Source organism: Eretmochelys imbricata, chromosome 9, assembly GCF_965152235.1.
Source record: "Eretmochelys imbricata isolate rEreImb1 chromosome 9, rEreImb1.hap1, whole genome shotgun sequence".
Lineage (NCBI taxonomy): Eukaryota > Metazoa > Chordata > Testudines > Cheloniidae > Eretmochelys > Eretmochelys imbricata.
This window is the reverse complement of record NC_135580.1, coordinates 32,536,479-32,558,476: the sequence shown is the minus strand read 5'-3', so window position 1 is coordinate 32,558,476 and position 21,998 is coordinate 32,536,479. Positions and strand designations below refer to the sequence as shown.

The window sequence follows — 21,998 nt, the reverse complement described above, 5'->3', positions numbered from 1 at the left end:
GAGCAGCAGAAGCTGATGTAGACGGAGCCGATGGTACCAAGAGTCTTCTGCACTCCAGTGAATAGCCGGTAGGTGTTGTTCTGGTCCCCTGTGGAGCCGAAGTACTTGGTACAGAGGCCTGAGAGGACTCCGTTGTGCCGCTTTGGAGGAGCTATATTGCTCTATACCACTCCTTTCCACAATGGTACCGATCTTCCCGAGTCTGTGCCCTTAGAGTCTTTAGATTTATTGGTGGTATGGTACCTGAGGATCCTGCAGCCTCGTGGGTATCCAATCATAGGTCGATCGGTACTGAAGTGGTTTTTCTGGTCTGGGATCTCTCTCTCTTTTCTCAGGGGACTTTAGCCCACTTCTTTGAGAGGAATCCAAAGATTTCCTCTTTGAAGTCACCAGAGAGCGCTGAGCCGAGGACACTGATAGAACTGACTTAGTCAAAGACCACTGTACAGGAGAGGTCCCAGGGCTGGGGTCAGAGGTTGGTCTGAGTGAACTTTCCATCATGAGGCATCTCAATTATAGTTCACGGGTCTTCCTAGCCCTTCATTTTAGTTTCACACAAAACATGTGCTTTTGAGGCACGTGTGACTCTCCGAGGCAGTGAATGCAGCAGGAATGTTCATCACTGACTGGAATGGCTTCTTGACGGGAGAGAGAATATTTAAACATGGGGAAGATGGGCTATCTTTTCCAGGGTTCACTTCCCGAGAGAGAAGAGACAAAGAAGAACTAACTAAGGACAGGGAGTTAGATATTCTAATAACAAAATAAAGAGGAGAAGAAAAAAAAGAAAAGAAGCAGAGTATTAACACTAATGAAAACTCTAGGAACTACACTATTAACTGCAAAACAAAAGTAAGATATAGATAATGAACTCTGAAATCAGACTCTGTTAAGGCTCTGTCTGAGGCGAAAGGCATTTGAGAAGGAACTCAGGGTGGCTCGCCTGCACTGAGGCAGAGCACAAGATGGGAAGAGTGCATGTGTGGGCCGAACGGACACTGCTACCTAAAATCTCTGGTTTGAGGTGCAAGGACATGAATACAACTAGAGTGGGGCACCCATATGGACAATACTTGAAGAAGAAAAATAATTTAACACCTGTTTCAGAGTAGCAGCCGTGTTAGTCTGTATTCGCAAAAAGCAAAGGAGTACTTGTGGCACCTTAGAGACTAACAAATTTATTTGAGCATAAGCTTTCGTGAGCTAAAGCTCACTTCATGTGTTTGTTACATAGAAAACCAGAACCATTCCACTTCTGGGAAAGAGTTTCATTTATTTTTAACGGTTTTCTTTTTTGTCTCTATGATTACTGCAGACATACTATTATAACTAAAGTAGTTTAGCTAGGGAATAAGAGTAATGGAAAACCACTGTAAGTGGGAACTTGTTATCTCTCCCTCTCAAATTGGAACTGAAAGCAAATCTGGTTACAAATATAGAAACAGAACACACATTCAGCAATACTCACCTTTCTGAAAAATCTGATTCTATAAATTCCCGAGCCCGTTTTCTGTCCCTAGGGAGAAGGAAACATTTTTTTTTTTTAAATTTAACATCTTTCTTTTATGCAGGGCCAAGAAAATATATACATTTTGTATATAGGAATATCAACAGCCTTGTACTTGAGCATTTAAAAAAACATTCATTTTTAAGTACAGTTAAATGTACTATGCAAACGATAATGAGAGAAAAAATAATGCAAATATCACCTGACGGAATTTAAGTGAGAAATGGTTAAAATTGTGGACCCAGCATGGTACAGAGAACAGAATATCATAGTGGGAGTGAGGAAACATAGGTTCTATTCCCAGGTTTGCCACTGATTTGCTGCTCAGGCAAGTCACTTGGGCTGGCATTATTCAATGTGCCTAAGGGAGCTGGACAACCAATCCCATTGAAATTCAATGGATTTGAGTTGCTAAGTCCCTTAGGCTCCTTTGAAAATCCCAGTCTTAAATTCTGTGCCTTGGTTTTTCCCATCTTAAGGAGATGATAAAGGTTACCTTTATAAAGTACTCTGAGATCTACAGATGAAAAGATGAAAAAATTATTAAGTATTAAGATTTCATGATGGATAATGTATTCACATATCATCCAACTTATATCTTTGTTATATAACAAGGTCCTACAATTTAAGAAAGAACAGATACTTACCCTATATTAACTGTACATATACTCAATCAGTGTGTATTCTACTATAGGTGCGCAGGCATGCACAAATGGATTTATTTAACACTAGAATCTAGTGGGGTTGTGCATGCACCAGGTTCCTTCTTGTGACTGAGGATAAAGGGTGGGGTTGTTGTGACCCTTACTTAGTTCCTTCACAATTTGAACGCTGTGGTAGTAGAGGACTCTGAAAGTAGGGATGAGGGTGGTTTGTGGGACCCATATGGACCACATTAACTTGAAGAACCATAGTTACTGCAGGCTAAGTAACCCTTCTCCCTTCTTTGAGTACGTGTCTAGTGTGGATCCCACACTCTAAATGACTGGCAAGCTGGATGGTGGTATGTATAGCAGCTGCATCAGTCAGAGATTGAAGCACCGCTTCCCCCAAATTTGGCATCTGCTCTGGCAGCTAAGTCCAATGCATAATGCTTGTCAAGATTGAGTGGATTACTCCATGTTGCTACCTTGCAGATCTTGAAAACTGGAACATTCCTGAAGCAGGCAGAGGATGCTGCTTGAGCCTTGGTGGAATGAGTTTTGATGTTCAGTGGGAAAGGTACACCAGCCAACTGGTAACACAATGAGATACAGCATGTTATCCACCCAGATATCCTTTGTGATGATATGGCCTGGACTTTGGAGTGGCCACAACAACCAGAAATTAACAGGGAAACAACCTGAACTATTTGGTTTTGTCAACATAGTAAGGCAGGCTCTGGAAACGTTCTATGTGTGTAACTTCCTCTCCAGGTAACAATGGGGTTTTGGGAATATATCTTTGGGAATATATTCCAAAGACTGGAAGATTGCTTGATTCAGATGTAATTTTAAGACTAGCTGGGTGATGTATTTATGGATAAAGTGATGCTAAAAACTTTACCCTATAAAACATCGGGGAGGGAGGGTCAGTCACAAGCACCTTGGAGCTTGCACACTCTCTTGGCTGAAGTGATTAAAACTAGGAAGACAGTCTTCAGAATGAGATGACAACCAGCATTCTGAAAGGGACTTAAAAGGAGACCCCATGAGTCTTGAGAGGATAGTACTAAGGTTGCAGACAGGTTCTCTGACCAGGCCCTGAGACACTTTGACATTATCAAGTGAGAGTTAACTGAATAAGACTGTACAGGTGGATAGCAAATAGAAATTGCTGCAAAGTGGATTTAATAGAGCTGAATTAAAGGCTGGAGTGTTGTAAATGCACCAACTAGTTGAGGCTCTGTAGTACTGAAGCCTAGTATGGTCCAGGCCCAGTCGGACTGCTCAAATTAAAAGAAATTTTTCCATTTTGACAAAAAGTCCTTCTGGTGGACATCTTCCTGATCTGTATCAGGATCTTTTGGACTTTTCTAGAGCAGTCCCTGTCTTTATCCAGCCAATATCCAAGCCTGTCAGGTGCAGTGACTTAAGATCAGAATGGAGTATCTGACTGTGCTTTTGTGAAAGCAGGCCCTGGAATTCTGGGAGCTGAATCAGAAGCTGAATGGACCGCTGCAGAAGGTTTGCCAGCCAAAACTGCCTTGGTCAGTATGAAGCTATGCGAATGATCACAGCTGTCTCTTGATTTTGGAAATCACTTTGGGGATCAGTGGAAATGGTGGAAAGGGGGGGCTGAATACCACTACAGAAGACACACATCAGCCAAGGAGCCTCGGTTCCTGCCCCCTCTGGAATGCTTGATGTTATCCTTGGTGGCAAACAGTTTTATCATGAGAACCCCCCCATTTATGATTAATCTCCACAGGGACCTCTTTTGATTGGACAGAGATTGTCTGCTCAGGAAGGCTGCCAGGTCATAGTTAATTTCCATAAGTGAAGAGCCATCAGGGTTATCCTGTGTTGGTGGCACCCTGTCCAGGGCTTGATGGACTCCAGACAGAGAGGAGACAAGCATGCGCCTCCTTGCTTGTTGATGAAGTGCATTACAGATGTGTTGTCTGTCTGGATCTTCACTGTAGAATTCTGAAAAACAGATAGGAAGGCCAGGCAGGCTAGCCTGAGGTGCCGAGCTCCAGGACACTGATGTGGAACCCCGTGTTCTGAGTGATAGGTATTGCAACAGGAATTTGTCTTCAAAAAGGTATACTTTCACTGATCTAGGAGTCAAGGCTCCTATGAACTTTATCATATGTGATGAGTTAAGAGAGAATTTTGTGTAGTAGGCAGCTTAGTTCAGAGAACAGGAATAGCACGTATTCTAAGCTTGCCACCATCTCCTTTTAGAAACTGCCCTTAGTCAGCCAATCATTGAGGTAAGGGTAAATGGGAATGCACTTTCTTCTGAGATGGGTCACTGCTACTTCTAGGCACTTTGTAAAAACTCTTGGTGCCACAGAGAGCCTGAAAGGCAGTACCTTACACTGGTAATGATTGGTTCTCACTGTGAATCATATGTACTTCATGTACACCAGATGGATAGCTGTGGGTCTCTCATTCTCTGTGCTGTTCCTGGTCTGGTTGAGGACTCAGATGCTGTATCCTTCAAAGAGTGATGTTTTGTGTCATCCCTCTGAGACCTCCCTTCACATTTGATGCTGTCTTTGGATTCCATCTGTCTCTATAAGTGAGTGCTGTCTTTACGTAAAGGCATGGTTGCCAGTTTTGATGCCTGTGTCAGAGAGACCAGTGCAGGTGCCAGAGCAGTTAATGATGAGACTGTCATTACTGAGGCCTTCAGTTGAAGACTTCACTGATACTGAAGTAATCAGTGTTGAAGTCACTGGTGCCAGTTATCGTGGTGCTCTCTTTATCTTCTCTCCAGTGCTTGATCCTGGGTTATGATTTGGGCTCAAGGGAGCTCTGGCCAATGCTGGCTCACTTGGCCTTGCTCTAATAGTGATCTTCATTTCTGGGTCCAAAGTTACCATCATCGATTGCTCTAGCAGATATAGCTTGAGCTGGGTGTCCCTGGAGGAAAAGGACTTACACACAGAGCACCTGTCTGGGATACGGCATTCCCCTAGGCAAAAGAGGCATTGTGTCCATCCTTGGTGATCAGTCACTCACAGGAGGGCAGGGTTTAAACACTTAAAATTTGGAGTTTGCCACAAGGTGTGGTGGTTAGCATGAAGTGCCTCATCCTGGAGTACAGGAGGATCCCCAGTAACTTTTCTTTTCTCTCTCTCTCTCTGTCAAAATAAATATTTCTTTACAAATTTGATGACATAAATGGTTTTAAAGTCTCTAAGAAGAGTAGTGTGTTGGCCAGGTGGAAGGTTCCTTCTCACTGCCATGGGTGGTAAGAGGGAATTGAGAGAGGGTCAGAGCCACTCTACCTTTAATCCCTTGTGTAGGAGCATGAGGAGGCACAGGGTGCACGTGTAGTACTGAAAGACTCTGTTATTCAAAAGAATCTGATCTCGCATGCATGAGGCACGTGTACACCTAGTGTAAGATTCAGACATAGAACTTTAGAATCTTGATCAGAACATCAACAGATTAGGAGTAATCATTTAGACCAAGAGACTTTTGCAAGTCACAGAAGTCTGGCTGTCCTTCAGTGCTAGATGTAGAAAAGAAAAGAGTCTCCTATATCAACCAGTAGGACAGAAATCTGAATGTCTAGTGATATTTAACAAGCACTCTAAATACCCTGATACCATATCATACCATATACCATACCATATATCACAATAGCATACACACTAATAGAAAAAGACAAAAAACATAAGAGGGCCAACCTACTGACTTACCCTTAGTTCAACAATGGCCATAAATTGGATTTACTTCCCAAAAATTCAGAACCAGTTGCTCTTTCAGAAGATTAAAAAAACCTGGCTAACTGGTCATGCAGTTTACTTGTCAACTGTTCAGGTTGTCATTTCTGCCACAGAGCAAAAAGTGCTTAACAGGCCTTGTGGCTAAAACATAGGACCAATAGTCAGGATAGAAAATTCTATTCCCATTTCTGCCACAGACTTACTGGGTACCCTTTGACAAGTCACTTAAACTCTCCATGCCTCCATTTCCCCATCTTTAAAACTGGGAAGATATTACTGACATACACATCACTGGTTAGAAAACTGAGGATTACTTAATTAGTGTCTGAAAATTGATCTGAGAATCCTGGATGGAAGTGCAAAATATTACTGAGAGAGTAATAATATTAATAGTTGATGTAGCATCATCCAGCCACTTACACACACTGTGCCTTTTCTGTCTGTCTAATTTTTTATAAGGTCAGCCATCACCATGGTATCTCAGCACTTACAGCATTCAAAAGATATATAAGCCTATTTTAAACGAGCAGTAGTATTTGCAGGGAAGGATATGTTGATGTTGGACTACTGGGTATACTTGTCCTAAAAGTCTTACTTGAAAATTAAAAGTGATCTTCAAAAACATTGTACTAAATCTGTCCATGATATCTTAAGGTGCAGGAATGCCGAAATCAAAAAATAAAGGGGTCCTGAAAGATTTTAAAGGTCAAAACCCAAAGCACCTTGCTCTTCAGTCAAAGATCTCTGTGAGAACAGTAGATTGCAACACGGTAAATCACTAATATGAAAATACAGTCATCAGCAACATTTAGAGTTTATCACTAGTTTTATGGCCTGTTTTAAAAAAATAGCTGTTAAGGCATGTTTGGCACACCCATCTACTGTTGGCAAACACCAATAGTCCTCTACGGTAAGGATACCATAAATTTGTATGGATCTATGAAGAGCAAGGACTTGTTTTAATTCCGCAAATACATTCAGTCCTTTGCATTACTACAGGAAAATAAGTTTCACCACAAACCCATATACAAATTAGGTAGTGAAATGAACCCGGACTGAAATCACTGGTACATGTAGTTACACGCTTACATATTACAGACATTAAAAGTACAAAATATGCTTACAGCACACACCCTTTGAACTGTGTAGGAACTAGGATATTTGAGCCAAGATACACATGCAAGAGTATACAGAAGAAAAATCAAAACAGGTTTGCCTCACTGCCCAGCACTTCTCTTTAAACAAAACAAATCCTTACTCTGGAATCCAGGCAGTGGCTTCTGTTATGTGCGTCTGAGTGACCATTGCTGGTGCTGGGGTGTATGGACTCCCAATCAGAACACTCCCTGAATTGGTCAGTCTTTGTGGTGTGCTTATGATCTATGGAAATTAGAAACAAAATTATGTTCTATAAAACAATTTAAAAGTAAATGGACATAAATCAAATCTAATCATGGTCTTAAGCAACAGTAAAACAATTTTAGCATTATATAAACTGCAGTCACATGCACTTAACACTGAAGAGGCATCTCTTAAAAATATGGCCTCAAACTATCCTGCAACATATTATATTCCAGGCCTTAATGTCAGATCCAATTCCACTGTCATTTGGCAATTTCTTTCAATCTAATGAGAGAGATTTTCTTAAGTAAAGAGTATGAAATTGAACTTTTGCTTACAATGCATGTATCAGAGGTGAAAGGCTTTCTCTCTCACACACACACACACAGCTGTCTCTTGATTTTGGGGATCAGTGAAACTGGTGGAAATGGGGGCTGGATACCACTGTAGAAGCAGGCATCAGCCAAGGAGCCTAGGCTCTTGCCCCTTCTGGAACGCCTGATGTTGTCCTTGGTGGCAAACAGTTTGATCATGAATCTCCAAAATCAAGAAAATTCTGCAGGACTGTAGATGAATTATATAATCATATACATAAAATTATGAAATCTATATCTTAAAATTCTGTTTAAAATGTTGTCTACATTAAAAGAGACCTGTTGCAGCTGAATCAGCGGGTGCAGCTAATCAGTTCTGAACACAGTTTAACTCAGGGATCTCAAACTCAAATCACCACGAGGACCACATGAGGACTCGTACATTGGCCAGAGGGCCACATCACTGACACGTTTTCATACAAAGATACAAAAGCCCTCCCTCCTCTGCCCCCAGCCCTGCCTCCACTCCACCCCTTCCATGAGGCCCCGTCCCCTCCCTGCCCCTAGTCCAACCCCTTCCCCAAATCCCCGCCCCGCCTCTTCCCCTGAGCGCGCCACGTCCCCGCTCCTCTCCCCCCCTCCTGGAAAGTTCTAAGCGCTGCCAAACAGCTGTTTGGTGGCGGGAAGCGCTGGGAGGTAGGCAGAGGAGCGAGGAACGCGGCATGCTCGGGGGCGGTGGAGGTGGGGGGTGCAGGGAGCTATGGTGGGCAGCAGGAAATAACTCAGTGGGCAGCATGCGGGCCTCGTGTTTGAGACCCCTGGTTTAACTCCAAGTGTAGACAAGGACAAACCAAGTTGCCTAAAATAGTAACTTAATTTCTTATTAATCAATCAATCAGTTTACCTGTACTTTTCCTGGGGCCTGTAATGATCCATGTGAGCCAAAACTGCATACCTTAGATTTTGATGGGACTAAATTTCAGTCATTCGACTAATCTGGTTGGCTCTTATTCAGGCAATAAAAAAAGGCCTACACAAACAACTGTTAGGTTAGTTGGGTTATGTATTCATGAGGCTTTCAAGTTGTAATGGGTCCACCACAGTAGGGATAGGTATATCCTTCTTGGAACAATCAGAATCCTATGTGTACTGTTGACGCTGGGCCTGAATTTTTTCAGTATCCGATATTGCAAATGCCTCATTCATAGATGAGTGTAGGGAGTTACATTCATCGCTGAAGCCATGAGACCTATTAACCACACAAAAAACGAATAAATTTGTTCTGGAAATTGATGTAGAAGGTTTAAGGCTGATTTTTTTCTTTAAGCATCTGTCTCTACTGTTAAGTCCAAGATGGCTCCTGTAAAAGGAATCCATCGAGTGGGTATTAAAAATGATATTTCCCAGTTTATTCTGAGCTCTACGTTGTTGAAAAGCATACAGATCTGAGGCATGACTATAGAGAGGACTTTCTTTGATGGAACAGGTTGAGAAAGTCCATCCAATAAAGGTGAAATAATTCTGCTTCTAGAGAATTAACCCAAAATATCAAACACTGGGTGTAAAGTCTCCTCCACAGCTCTTTATAGCATGCACAGAATCTTAGGCATTATATCCTTTAGTTCAGAATAAGAACTACATCCTCTGAAGGGAATGAAAATGAAATCCTTACATTATCACCTGGGATATTTGACCCTCCAATTCTGGATCCATCTCATGAATTCATTTGATTAACATAGTTCTTCTTCCTCCTCTAACAGCATACCAGGAATGATCACTGATCCAGTGTCTGCAGCTCCAGAGGCTTGAAGTTCTCTCCTATGGCAAGTGGAGAAAGTTTCCTTGGATAAATTTGTCCTGGTGAGGGCCAATACAGCTATCTCATCTATGGTGGAACCTGCATTCTGGACAGAATTCTATATTTGGATCCAGGCGATAAAAATTTTGTTGATAAGGATCTTCATCACACTGCCTTCTTACAAGCAGTCTTTCTTTGTGCTGCAGTATCTGTTCCTGATCAGAGTCATATTGCAGATTCAATATCAGTTCTGAACCTGATGCTAGGAGTGATAGAGCTTCTGGCTGTAATATTGAGAAAGGTGAGAGTGCTTTGCTCAGAGAATCAGAAGGAGTCTTACATGGAGGAGAAACTGAAGAGCTTTCCTGATTTTGTCCCTATACGCTAGCCCTATTCTCATGTATACTTCCTTGGTGACATGCCCCTCCAGCCATTTCCTGTACATATCCCTTTTGGTTTTTAGATAGCTAAAAAGCTCCTTGTGCAGCCACATTGGCCTCCTGTCTTTCTTATCTTTCCTTTGCATCGGAATAGCTTGATATTGAGCCTCTAGTATTATACTTTTAAGAACTGCCAGCCCCCTTTGACCCTGATCTTTCCATGGGACCATGCCTATTATTTCTATGAGTCTGTTGAAATCCATCTTTCTGAAGTCCAATGTCCTTGTTTTGCTGTTCTCATGTCCTCCTTTCATAGAATATTGAATTCTATCAGATCATGATCACTTCCTCCCAAGTTTCAGACCACCTTCACAACTATTTCAGCCCTGTTGGTCAAAACCAGCTCCATAATGGACGACCCCCTTTACAAATACTTTACAAAGGTTTGTAAGAACCATTATTCCTGATTTACAGATAAGGAAACCGAGGCATAGAGAGTTTAAGCAATTCATCTAAGGTCACTGTGTCAAAGTGACTCATCAGCTGGCATGCCACCTTGTGGCTAGGTAAGGTGTTGCAGGGTTTTCTTCTCCGCAGTCTTGCTGCACAGATCTGCTAGTGATCCCCTTTTTCCTTGTGACTTGGCCCTCTGACTCAGTCACCTTTGGTCTCACCACTTTTGGGGTAAACCAGGGTTTTTACCAATAGTCCCAGGACCTCACAGGATGTTGATAGCCTTGAGCCAGGCCTAATAGTCTCTCTGGCAATTGTGTCTGGAGTCTTCCTGCTAGTCTTCCCATTGAGAGTACAGGGGAACCCAGTCCCTCCCTCTACCCTGGGTTCCAACCCAGGGATTATCTGGTCAGTCCTCTTACTCCTTCCGTGGGGTATTCTTCCTGCATTAGCCCACCCTCTCACCAGGCATCTCTCCTCGAGTCAAGCTCCAAGTCCTAGTTCTCTAGGTAACAAAGAAAAGGAAACTAAATGATTACCGTTAAAGTGCCAAGTCAGTCATTTATCCTTATACTAAGAACTCTGGGAAAGTATTTAAAAAAGAAAGGTTACTTCTCTTCTAGTAACTGCAGTTCTTCAAAATGCGTGCCCCCTATCTGTAGTGCATTGTGGGGGTCCATGTGCTCCATGTGCCAGAAAGCCAAAGATTCTTGCTAGTAGTATCTGTTGGTCTGTGTCTGAGCCCCCTCCTTCTCATGCTTTAAGTACATTAAGTATTCAAAAACACAAGAAATGGAAGCAGATACAGGAGAGCCAGATTGTCCCTTCATCCAAGTTTGAAATCCAGACCACTTTAGATAGTAACAAATTCTAGTAGATTGCTTTTGTGAGTTAATTAGTACATCCTGCACAGATGAAGAATGCGACTGTTCAAGAGCAGACTGCTCAAGTCCAATCACTCATGTCATCAGGTGAAGAGACTGTGGGTCCATAAGAAAGATCCTGCCCTCCTGCTTGGACAGGAGAGTTGACGGCAGGGGAAGATATGTGAAGACTCTGCTGGACAGCTGAAGGAGACTGGTAATGACCACTGCAGATATGGCCAAGTCGGGGCAACGAGTATCATCCTTGCCCTGTCCTGATAATATCTTTTTTTTAAATCAATGGGAAGAAAGGAAACACATTCATCAAGCCCTTCCTCCAATGCAAAAGGAAGGCATCTGACAGGGATTGTCGGTCTCTGCTTGCTCTGGAACAGAGAGGCACCATATTCTGTTGACCCTTGTTGTGAACAGGTCAACCTTTGACTGACCCCAGCTGGAGAATATAGTCTGAACCAACTGATCCTTTACAGACCATTTGTGCATCTGGGAGCTGTCTCTGCTAAGACAGTTCATGACGATACTGTTTTCCCCTACTAGGTGCAGGGCCACAGGATAAAATGTCATGACAAACACACCATTTGCCTCTGTGGACAGAAGAGCAGAGTGGGCCGCCCCTGTTTGTTGATGTCATCATCATCATCGGCAATCCCTCAATTCGAGGATGATCTCTACCACAGCTTGATGTAATACATCACTGATGTATTGTCTGTCACAACCTGTACAACACTCCCTTCCAGGTAAGGGAGGAATGATTTGAGAACCAGATGAACAGGTCTTAATTCCAGTACATTGATATGCATGGATCCCTCCTGAGGGGGCCAGTGCCCTTGAACTGTCAAATGATTCAGATGTCCTCCCTAACCCTTTGTTGATGTGTCTGAAGTCACTGTACAGGATGGACTTGTAGGATTGAACTGTGCACCTCTGAGCACATTCATCTCGACTGACCATCAGTGGAGGGAGACTATGACATTCTGAGGCATAGTGATCAATGACTGAAGGTTGTTCTGATTTCATCTGTAAACCTGAGACATCCAGTGTTGTAAATGTCTCATCCTTAGATGGGCAAAATGGATTATGTAAGTAGTAGCTACCATGAGACTCAGGAAGAATTTTAAATCTTCTGGGTGGGACACTGTCAATCTATAATGGTACTGACTAATCTTGATAAATCTATTCTCTGGTAGACAAGCTCTGACTTCCACAGAGTCCAGTATGGCACCTACAAAGGGAATCCTTTATGAGGGGCAGAGGATTTTCTCTGGGCAATTAAGAAAGAGCCCAAAGTCTGAAAAGAATTTATTCTTGAAGCCGATATGGTTTAACAGCTCTTTGTGCAAGAGAGCCTCGAGTAGCCAGTTGTCTAAATAAGAGTAAACATAAATAGCCTGATTCCTCAGATGACTGCTACCACAGAGACACAGTTTGTAAAAATTCTGGGTGCCGTGGAAAAGCCAAATGGGAGCACCGTGTATGGATAGTGGCAACAAGCCACTATGAATCACAGATACTTGTGATGATTTTGATGAATGAGATGTGCAAATATGCATTCTTTAGATCAGCGGTTGCAAACCAATACATAACTGACAGCAAAGGGGTTATGGTGGCGAGAGATAACATTCCGAACCAAAACTTTCAAATGTATTTATTTAAATCCCTTAAATCCAGTATTGGCCAAACCCCACCCCAATAAGGCCCTAGGTCCCATGACTGCCAGTCACCCCAGCAAGTAGGATTTGGTGCCTGCAGGAGGCAGGCCATTGGGTGGTACAAAGCAAGCCACAGACTTCTGTATTCTTCCTCCATCTTCTTCCTGCTAGAGTTACCACTGTACATCCAAAACAGAATGTAACAGTGGATCCAAAGGGAAGAATGGAAATCCAGCGTTTTATGGAGATCCTGTAGGTATCCAAGGCAGAGGAAGCAAAGGGTGGTCCAGGGGAAAACGCCCAATGTCTTGTGGCCTATTCTTCTTAACAGAGGACAAGGAAGATGAACTTGGAACTGGGTAAATATGTCTCCTTTTGGAAACCCTAATCTTCCCATCCAGAAATGATGAAGCAACCAGAGCTGGAAGGTGATCCTTGTCTGTCACGGTGACAGAGCTCTTCAGAACTGACCCCGGAACTGAAAGAAGATCCAAGAATCACAATGCAACATTAGACACAGGTCTGTATCCCTTGTAACTGAAGATGGAATAGACCTCTGCTTTGGAACTGTAGCAGTTTTGTCAGAATCAGTTGGATCGGACAGGTCTGATGCACAGGAACCAGCACTACTAATATTGGCCATTTTGGCTCTAAGCCTCCTTTTCTTCGATGCTATGACAGAAGGAACTGAAGGCATTGATTCTGACCCACTGAGCAATTCCATCTTTCTAGCACCGGAAGTGGAAATCAGAACTGGTAATGGTCCTGCACCTGCAGGGATTCCATTTGGGTTGAATAGGTGGGAGGAACAAGGTATGGTATCAGTGCTGAACTATCTCTCAACCTCTCTTCCAGAGATGAAGCAGTCAGATCTGACCACATGGGCCTCCATTTAAACATCTGGAGCCTCAGGGGATTGACTGAGTGAGGTGCAGGAACCAAGTCCAACACCAACAGGGGTAGTGGCTTCTTGGAACCCTTCAGTTGTTTGGAGCCATTGGCAGCCACAGGGGCAGAGAGACTGATCTCTTACACCTAGGATCTGAGTCCTGACCAGGTCTAGATGGTCTAGCTACGAGGTCTTCTTTTAGGAGGAGGAGCTGCAAGTGAATCTCCCTATCCTGGGTGTGAAAGTTTGGCAAATAGAACACCCAGAAGGTGAGCATCTTTCTCCCAGGCACTTGAGGCACCACATGTGGTTGTCAGATGCAGAGAAGACAGCCAGGCAGGAAGCGCACTTCTTGAATCCAGCTTCTTCTGTTTCCTCAGTTCCTCCATAACCTGAAGCCTGGAGAAATCTGAATTCATGAACTAACTATACTGAAAATGAGCTAACACTATTTCTAAGTAGAAAAGAGACTCCAAAGAAACCAGAGCAGTTCACATCTGCCCAGGCATGCAGATGGAAGAAACTGGGGTAGTGAGGGAGCTCCACCCCCTTTATAGCCTCGCCTTCAGTGTGTCATGATACTGAAGGGTGGGAGGGCATGGTAGCGCTCTAGCTGACACTGCTAAAAGAGGTTTTTACCGTAAGGCAGTACAAGGTGGCACAGCACCCATAAGTGGGAATATGCAGAAACACTTGAAGAAGAACCATTCTTTAGTTTATTTATAAAACAAACCCAGATTTTTTACTTGTTAACACTGCTTAAAAATATTCAAATTCAGTCATGAATTTCAGAGCATCTGTGACTTATAATAATAAGCAGATAAAACTTCAAGATGTAAAACAAGACGGGTAGTGAAGATATTTTAGAATAGTGCAGTGGAGGAGACTGTGAATAAATTTAACTGTTAACTTATTGTAGAACTGATGCCAAATCAGTTCTACAAGTTGTCTGCTTGCAATGCAGCCAGATTGTTATAGTAATTATTTTCAGAAGTGCACTCAAACATTCTCTGGGTTTGAGTCCTTCACTACTTGCTTCTGCTTTTAGTTGTAATAAACATTAGTTAGCATAAAATTACCATACTCTGTTCAGGCTTGCAAGCCCCTGAAACGTCAAGGTGTTTGTTGGCACAAAATACTGCCATAGTTCACTGGCTAGCACACAACTGGATTTCAACATCATTTTATAACAAAGGAAGATAACAGTGTAAGATTGATTTTACTCCAACATTTCATTTTATTCCAGCAAGACTCCTGTGATAAACTTTCCATGAAAAAGCTCTTTCAAGATGCTTATTTTGTTTGGTTGTTGGGCTTTGTGACATCTAAGGAATGACATTTTAGTTATGTTTTGAACACCACATGTATTAAGCTTTAGGATGTATTGTATTCCCTCTTCTACCGTTCAATGTATTAAAACCTGAATATATATTCATCAGCTACCTATGCTGTTCATGTGGCCTAGGGTATTTATTCTAATGGGTTACAACATAATATTTAGAGTATACTCCTTCCATTTTTCCCCCCTCACCTGAGTGTCATTTTAAAACTTCTTAAGAAACACTGCCAATACTTCCTACAGCCATGTTTGGTTTCTCTTAAAAATACAGGTAGTGGCCAGTTTGAAAAGAGATGCTTTTGGAAATGGGAGAAACAGCACAAGCCAAGGTATTTGGACAGTTTGATATTATCGGAGCCTGACTGACTTAACTGTGTTGTAACTGTGTTGGGAATAAGAGATCCCCCAAGATGGTTGTATCTGTAGAATGCAGGTGGACACTAAAAGATGGAATATCCATTATCAGTTTACTTTAATACTGACTTAAGAATCAGAAAACCTTAATGGTAGAAATTAAGCAGTGCTTAGTTAGTTGATTTAGTTGAGTTTTTTTAAACAGTTAAACCAATATTGAAACTGGATGAAAACAATGTAACATATTCAGAGTTTATAAGCTAAACATTTTGATTAAATATTAAAATATTAAAAGTTTTGTCCAGTTGTTAAACCACCATTGAAGATTTTAACCACCTCTTCTTATACTGATCTGCTGCAGTACTACAAATGATATAACTTTTCAGCAAGTTGGCCCCACCCAGCATGACTCTCACATGCCAATTATAATTTAAAATATTATTTTCAGTTTGCTTTGCAGTTTGCTGATGTTGAGTTGCACTTCATCCCCTCTAAGCTTTCACATTACTAGCCTGAGCTGAAGAGATTGAGTTTTCCTTTAAGTCATAATACTAACACACCATAAAGAGACTAGTATAACTATAATCTCATCATAGCATTACTATGACAAATAGTAAATTATATTTAGAATGTGCAAACCACTTGAATGTTACAAAAGATGGGTCATTATGGCCTTTACTTGTTGTACTCTAGTGCCCTCTAGAGTAAACAGACAATAAAGCAGGTCACAGAATGCATTTTTTTAAAAGGTCCAACCTATAAACATAGCAGGGCCCCAAACTGATTAACACTGTTTGGCCTAGCCATTACAGATGGGATCTAGTCAGGTTTTTAAGACTGACAATGAATTTTTCTACTCCCTTCAGTGTCAAAGCTGCAAACTGTCATAATCAGGGACACTAGAGAGACAAGGTGGGTGAGGTAATATCTTGAGTTAGTTTCCAAGATCTGAAGAGCTCTGTGTAAGCTTGTTTCTCTCACCATCAGAAGTTGGTCCAATAAAAGATATTACTTCACCCACCTTTTCTCTCCAATATCCTGGGACCAACACAGCACAAACAAATCCCTGATCGTTATTTTAATATCTACATTTTTTTACAGCATGTAGAATCAAAGTTTTCCTTTAAAAAAAAATCATTCTGAATTGTATCATTTTCTGTAGCAAAGTAATAATCTGGCTGTCCTATTAACCCAGACTGCCAAAATATAACAGCAAAGCTATTAACTGTATATGGGCTTGTCTATAGCTATACTGGTATAGTTATATAATTGCCAGCATAAACTAAACTGCAAAAAGGTACTCTTATTCTGGAATAAGAGTAGCTAAATAGGCAGTTATATCCATATAACTATAGCAGTATAATTATATTGCTATAGTTATGCTGGTTAATTTCCCTGGTAGATACCCTATCACTTAATATGCCTTATATTTCATTCCCAGTCTCTCCTATTCCAGTACAATATGCCTTAAAGGGGTGTTGATTTTAAAGCCTGCCAATAGCAAGGAACATTTACAAACTATTGTAATTAAGCAATCAAAGGGCACTTGTACAGTGCATCAGGAAAGGCTTGTACACACTGGGAAAAAAAGGTGTGTTCTTACCATGTTTTAGCTAACCCATTGTAATGGCCACAAGGTAAAGTCTTAGTATAGACTAGGTAGTCTGTAGTATTCACATATTTTAGCAGGTCAAGCTAAACCACTAGTGTTTACCTCAACCAGCTAAAATTTGTTAAAACTACAACTCTCTTAGGGCTTGGCTACACTTACATTTTCTAGTGCTCTAACTTGCTGGCTCAGGGGTGTGAAAAATCACCGCCCTGAGCGCACAGCAAGTCAGAGCACTTTAAAGAGCTAGTGTAAACAGGCTCCAAGAGCTGGGAGCCACGCTCCCAGCACTCGGAGCTAATCCCCTCGTGGAGGTGGATTACCAGGAGCTCTGGGAGAGCTCTCTCCCAGCACTCGCACGTGACCACACTCGCACTTCAAAGCGCTGCCGCGGGAGCGCTCCCACAACAACGCTTTGAAGTTTCCAGTGTAGCCATACCCTTACCTTCACTAGGATTTTAACATGGGTTAAAAGGCTCCTTTTTCCTAGTGAAGACCTAGATTATGACTGTTCAGTGTCGATAAGTCCCATACGTTCAGATGAATTACAATAGAAATCGGTAAAATAATTAGGAGTCCAGGGGCACCTTCAAGACTCCATGCATCTGAAAAAGTGGATTTTTTACCCACAAAAGCTTATGCCTGAATAAATCTGTTAGTCTCCTCCCTGTTTTTGTGGATACAGACTAACACGGCTACCCCTCTGATACTCGGTAAAATAATGAACACATATATAATATATTACTGACTAAAACGGTAGCCATTTGTTTGACTACATTCACGGTTCAGTATTAAAAATGTTCAAGAGACTGAATTTAGCCAAATTTATTGTCTAAAAACAAAAGAGAACAATACGAAAAAGAGACAAACATACCCTCCTTCTGGGAAGCAATTCTTATCTCACAGAATGTTCACCTTACACAGGAGGTATGCTTCAAAGATACACATTTCAACTAATTGTATTTATAGTATGATTTTATAAGCTACACAACTCTTTACACATCACTTAAAGCAGGGGTGGCCAACCTGTGGCTCCAGAGCCACATGCGGCTCTTCAGAAGTTAATATGCGGCTCCTCGTATAGGCACCGACTCCGGGGCTGGAGCTACAGGCATCAACTTTCCAGTGTGCTGCGGGGTGCTCGCTGCTTAACCCCTGGCTCTGCCACAGGCCCTGCCCCTACTCCACCCCTTCCCGCCCCCTCCCCTGATCCTGCTGTGCCCTCACTCCTCCCCTGAGCCTCCTGCACACCATGAAACAGCTGATAGGGAGGTGCGGGGAGGGAGGAGGAGGTGCTGATCTGTGGGGATGCTGGTCGAGGGGTCCTGTTCTCTGTACCTACAAGCTCTGTTTTAGACTATGTTCATGTCATCTAATAAAACTCTTTTTTACTGGCTGCTTGAGAGTCACATCTGACTGTGAAATTGGGGTGCAGGACCCTCTGGCTTCCCCAGGACTCCGCCTGTGCAGACTCGCTGTGGGAAGCGCACGGAAGGGCAGAGGAGACTGAATGCTCCGAGGTCAGACCCAGGAAGGTGGAAGCTGTGTGAGCTTTTTGCCTGGAGACAGTCTGCTGAGACAGAGGAGACTCCCCCAGAGTCCTGACTGACTTTGTAGGGAGCAGGTCCCGAGCATCGCCCGGGGACTCCGTGACAACTGGTGGCAATGGCAGGATACGAACCAGTTTGGGGCTGGTTGGGGACAAGGAGTGAAGTGCAGACAGACGTGGTTGTCTGGCTCACTGCCCCCCAAAATCCTTCAGTTGCAGTAAACTGCTTGCAAAGACTACCATGATGATTCCTTGGTTGCTGGGAGGCGCTGGGAGTGCGGGGGTGGGGTGGGGGGGGAAGCTGACATATTACTGTGGCTCTTTGGCAATGTACATTGGTAAATTCTGGCTCCTTCTCAGGCTCAGGTTGGCCACCCCTGACAAAGTTTAGTGAGCTTGCAGTGGCACAGCTGAATCGATGCAGCTGTAAGATCATTTGTGTAGCTGCTCTATGCTGGTAGGAGAGAGCTCTCCCATTGACATAATAAAACCATCTCTACGTTCAGCAGTAGCTATGTCGGCGAGCGAATCTCTCCCGCTGACCACACCAGCGCTTCTGTCAGTGTAACTTATATCACTCGTCCCTGATGGTTTGTGCCAGCTTTGACCTTGGTACATCCCTTTACTTTCCCATAACTTGTTTTGAATACTAAATGCCAAATGTTGAGGAGTTATGAAATTGGTACATAATATTAATGTAGCTTTGTTTTGATGAGTTTCCTATTTTTTAATGCCAAAGCGGACTTCAGCTTTGCAATGTTGTGGGATCCTTGCCATGGGTGAACAGAATCGTGGGAAGAGTGTAATACATTCAGATAACATAACTTCCCAACAGCCATATAGATAATGTATATTATATTAAAAGCATGCATCTCATGCCTATTAAATTTGGTTTTACTATGCCTTACATATGTATATTGGCTAACAATCTCTTCAAGACAAACTAACTAATCCTCATCCAGTTACTTCCATGGGATGGTGTATGTATTATCTTCATTTTACAAATGGGAACTGAGAGTGAAGTCACTTCTTCAAAGCCATAAAACAAGCCAGTAGCACAGCAGATACTATAACTAAAGAAGTTCCTGGCTACCAAACTTATTAAATCTTTCTCCTCCCACAACCCAAAAGCAGCTGCTCTTTCTTCTCTCAAAAATTCCAATCCTTTGCAATCATGTTCCATGATCTTCTCTGGCTGCAGAGGACTGAGGGATTGGGGTACAGTAAGCAGCAGCCAAGTAGATGTCACTGTGGGTAGAATGATATTGGAGGTACACAGGATGCTACTGCTATGGGTGCTAGATCAGGGGTGCTTTGGATAGATGCTGTATGTGAAGAGTCATCCAACTCCCTACTTTTATGACTGCTTGGTTCTCCAAAGGATCCTCACCATAACACTCTTCAGTTCCAGGAGAAGCACTCCTCAATAAAAGTTTGTAGCCAGCTGAGTGTTGTGAGCAGTGGGTACCTGTGCATGTTCCACACAATGAAGGAGCACTACCCCCAGAACTGAGTAGGAAGGGCAGAGAGGGAGAGCAAGAAGTCACAGTAGAGATGGGTAGCTCCTACATGAGGTCAGAGCCAACTTCTACTTTCCTGTCCTTCTTAGGTTTACCTAAGTCCTCCTGGCGAGGCTCCAAAGCGGATTTGACAACTGCCACATCAGACTATATTGCCTCAGCAGGTTTACCGGAGCCCAGAAGATTTAACAGGGCCACTTTGTGGTGGCTGATCTAGTTTGCACCTTCTGTGCTGGTTTCCACCTTTTGCTCCAGAATCTAACATTTCTAAAAAAATTTGTTGCTAGCCATTATGGCCGCAAAGTTCAAAATATAAAGCCGATATAAATTAATATTGTAAGTTTTGCCTGAGTATGAAGACAAGATGAAACAATAGCTCTGTGAGAAGTGTGGACTGGTCCCATTAATCGCAATGATGTGTTAACTCTGAAGACCAATGGTAGTGATTTAAATACCATCTTTAATATTTTACTCCTGATCAAAAACCACACAAAAGAAGAGGGGTGAGGATATTGTAAAGATCTTCACACTAATATGAATGACATTTTATTTTAGTGTCACGGGTTGTGGATGGAGCTTTGGAGCTTCAATGAACCATCATTTATCCTGAATTTAAATATTGTGAACAAATCTGTGACTAAGTGGCCACCAATTACTAAACATCTAGCTGCAATAGTACTTTAAAAATATTTTAAGCCGCAGATTTAATACTTTAGTCCCTTTGACAGCAGGTTTTTTTTCTGAATCAACTCTTTGCTCCCCTGGTTCTTTAAAAAAAAGACTTTCTTGTCTAGGCTGGAGAAGAATGGGATATATTTGCCTACCACTTCCTCTTTGGCATTTTATGTCCCATCTTCTGTTCACCTACAGCAACTGCACTGTGGTACCTAACCTCTGACCTGAAGCATAGGCATGTTGGTCCTTTGTTTCTGTGCTGATACGTGCTGCTGGACACATCACCTGTTGTGTCACTATAATACCTGGCTATAAAAAAAAAAATAAGAAATACCTGTACAGTGTACAGCTCTTACAGACCTGGGAAGTGGAATCCAGAATCCAGATTTGAAGATATCTTACTAAAAGATGCATAGTTCCAATGGCTAGAATGATAATTTGCTCTTCTTACTGAAGTAACACTTTTTGTTTTCATTGCAATACAAACAAGAAACAACAAAAGTTGTGGACCACAGTACAATCAGAACTGTATTTAGGGTACATGTTTGTGTGGTTATTCCACCCCCACCCCCAATTTTGAGATCCAAGAGTGAATTTAGATTAGTTCTGTGGATTTTACATGTAGACTTTAATCCAGAAAAAAGAAACACCCATCATCAACTAATTGAGTCTCTCCTCAACTCCTTAGGACTGTAGAATTCTTAAACAGGGGACACTGGACACCTACAGAAGAAACTGAATTTCAAGTATACGTTGGCCCCAGTTCAGCAAAACACTTAAGGATATGTGTAGCTTTAAGTATAATAGTAATCTCATTCAGTCATTTAGAAGGTACCTACACAGACAGTGAGACTATTCAATGCCTAAAGTTAAGCAAGCGCTTCACTGCTGAATCAGTTTCCAGAAGCCAAAAAGTTTAGGTGGGAATCTCTTAGAACCCAGTAACAATTCCCAGTATTGTCCTATTGAGAGATAACTGTTTGCAAATTGTTATAAATAAATTTAGAAAATTCCTAATTGATAAGGTTAAACAGGGAACTGACAGAGACCACCAATAGTACAGATCTGGAGCCAAATCCTATTCACCTTCTTCCTGTGAATTGTCCTGCTTATTTCAGGTGAGGTGAGTTAACTGAGTAAGGATTTGGCCTTTAAAGCCCATGAGGAATGCTATAGCTCCTGCTTCTCTCTCTCTCTCTCTATATATATATGGCTTGTAACCCTAAGTCAGTCTTCAAAACCAGTTCTTTCAATTGGAATCACAGTTTTTGGCCAATAAAAAGGAGAAAACAAACAGTAATAATACTTAGCTCTTATACAACACTTTTAGTTCATAGATCTCAATGCTTTACG

General features: G+C 42.2%; 1 protein-coding gene across 5 annotated transcripts in view; it reads right to left on the bottom strand.

Annotated features, from left to right (window-relative positions):
- Window positions 1–21,998, bottom strand: part of TFDP2 (transcription factor Dp-2) — a 162,684-nt gene that overhangs the window by 51,670 nt on the left and 89,016 nt on the right. For all 5 annotated transcript variants that reach the window (XR_013347052.1, XM_077825716.1, XM_077825714.1 and 2 more), the window contains 2 exons: window positions 7,150–7,271; window positions 1,469–1,516 (listed from right to left, as the gene is read on the bottom strand). Coding sequence is in view for 4 of the 5 variants with exons in the window: in XM_077825716.1 (XP_077681842.1) it covers window positions 1,469–1,516; window positions 7,150–7,271 (170 nt within the window). In the remaining variant the exon portion in view is untranslated. The remainder of the gene's footprint in view (window positions 1–1,468; window positions 1,517–7,149; window positions 7,272–21,998) is intronic.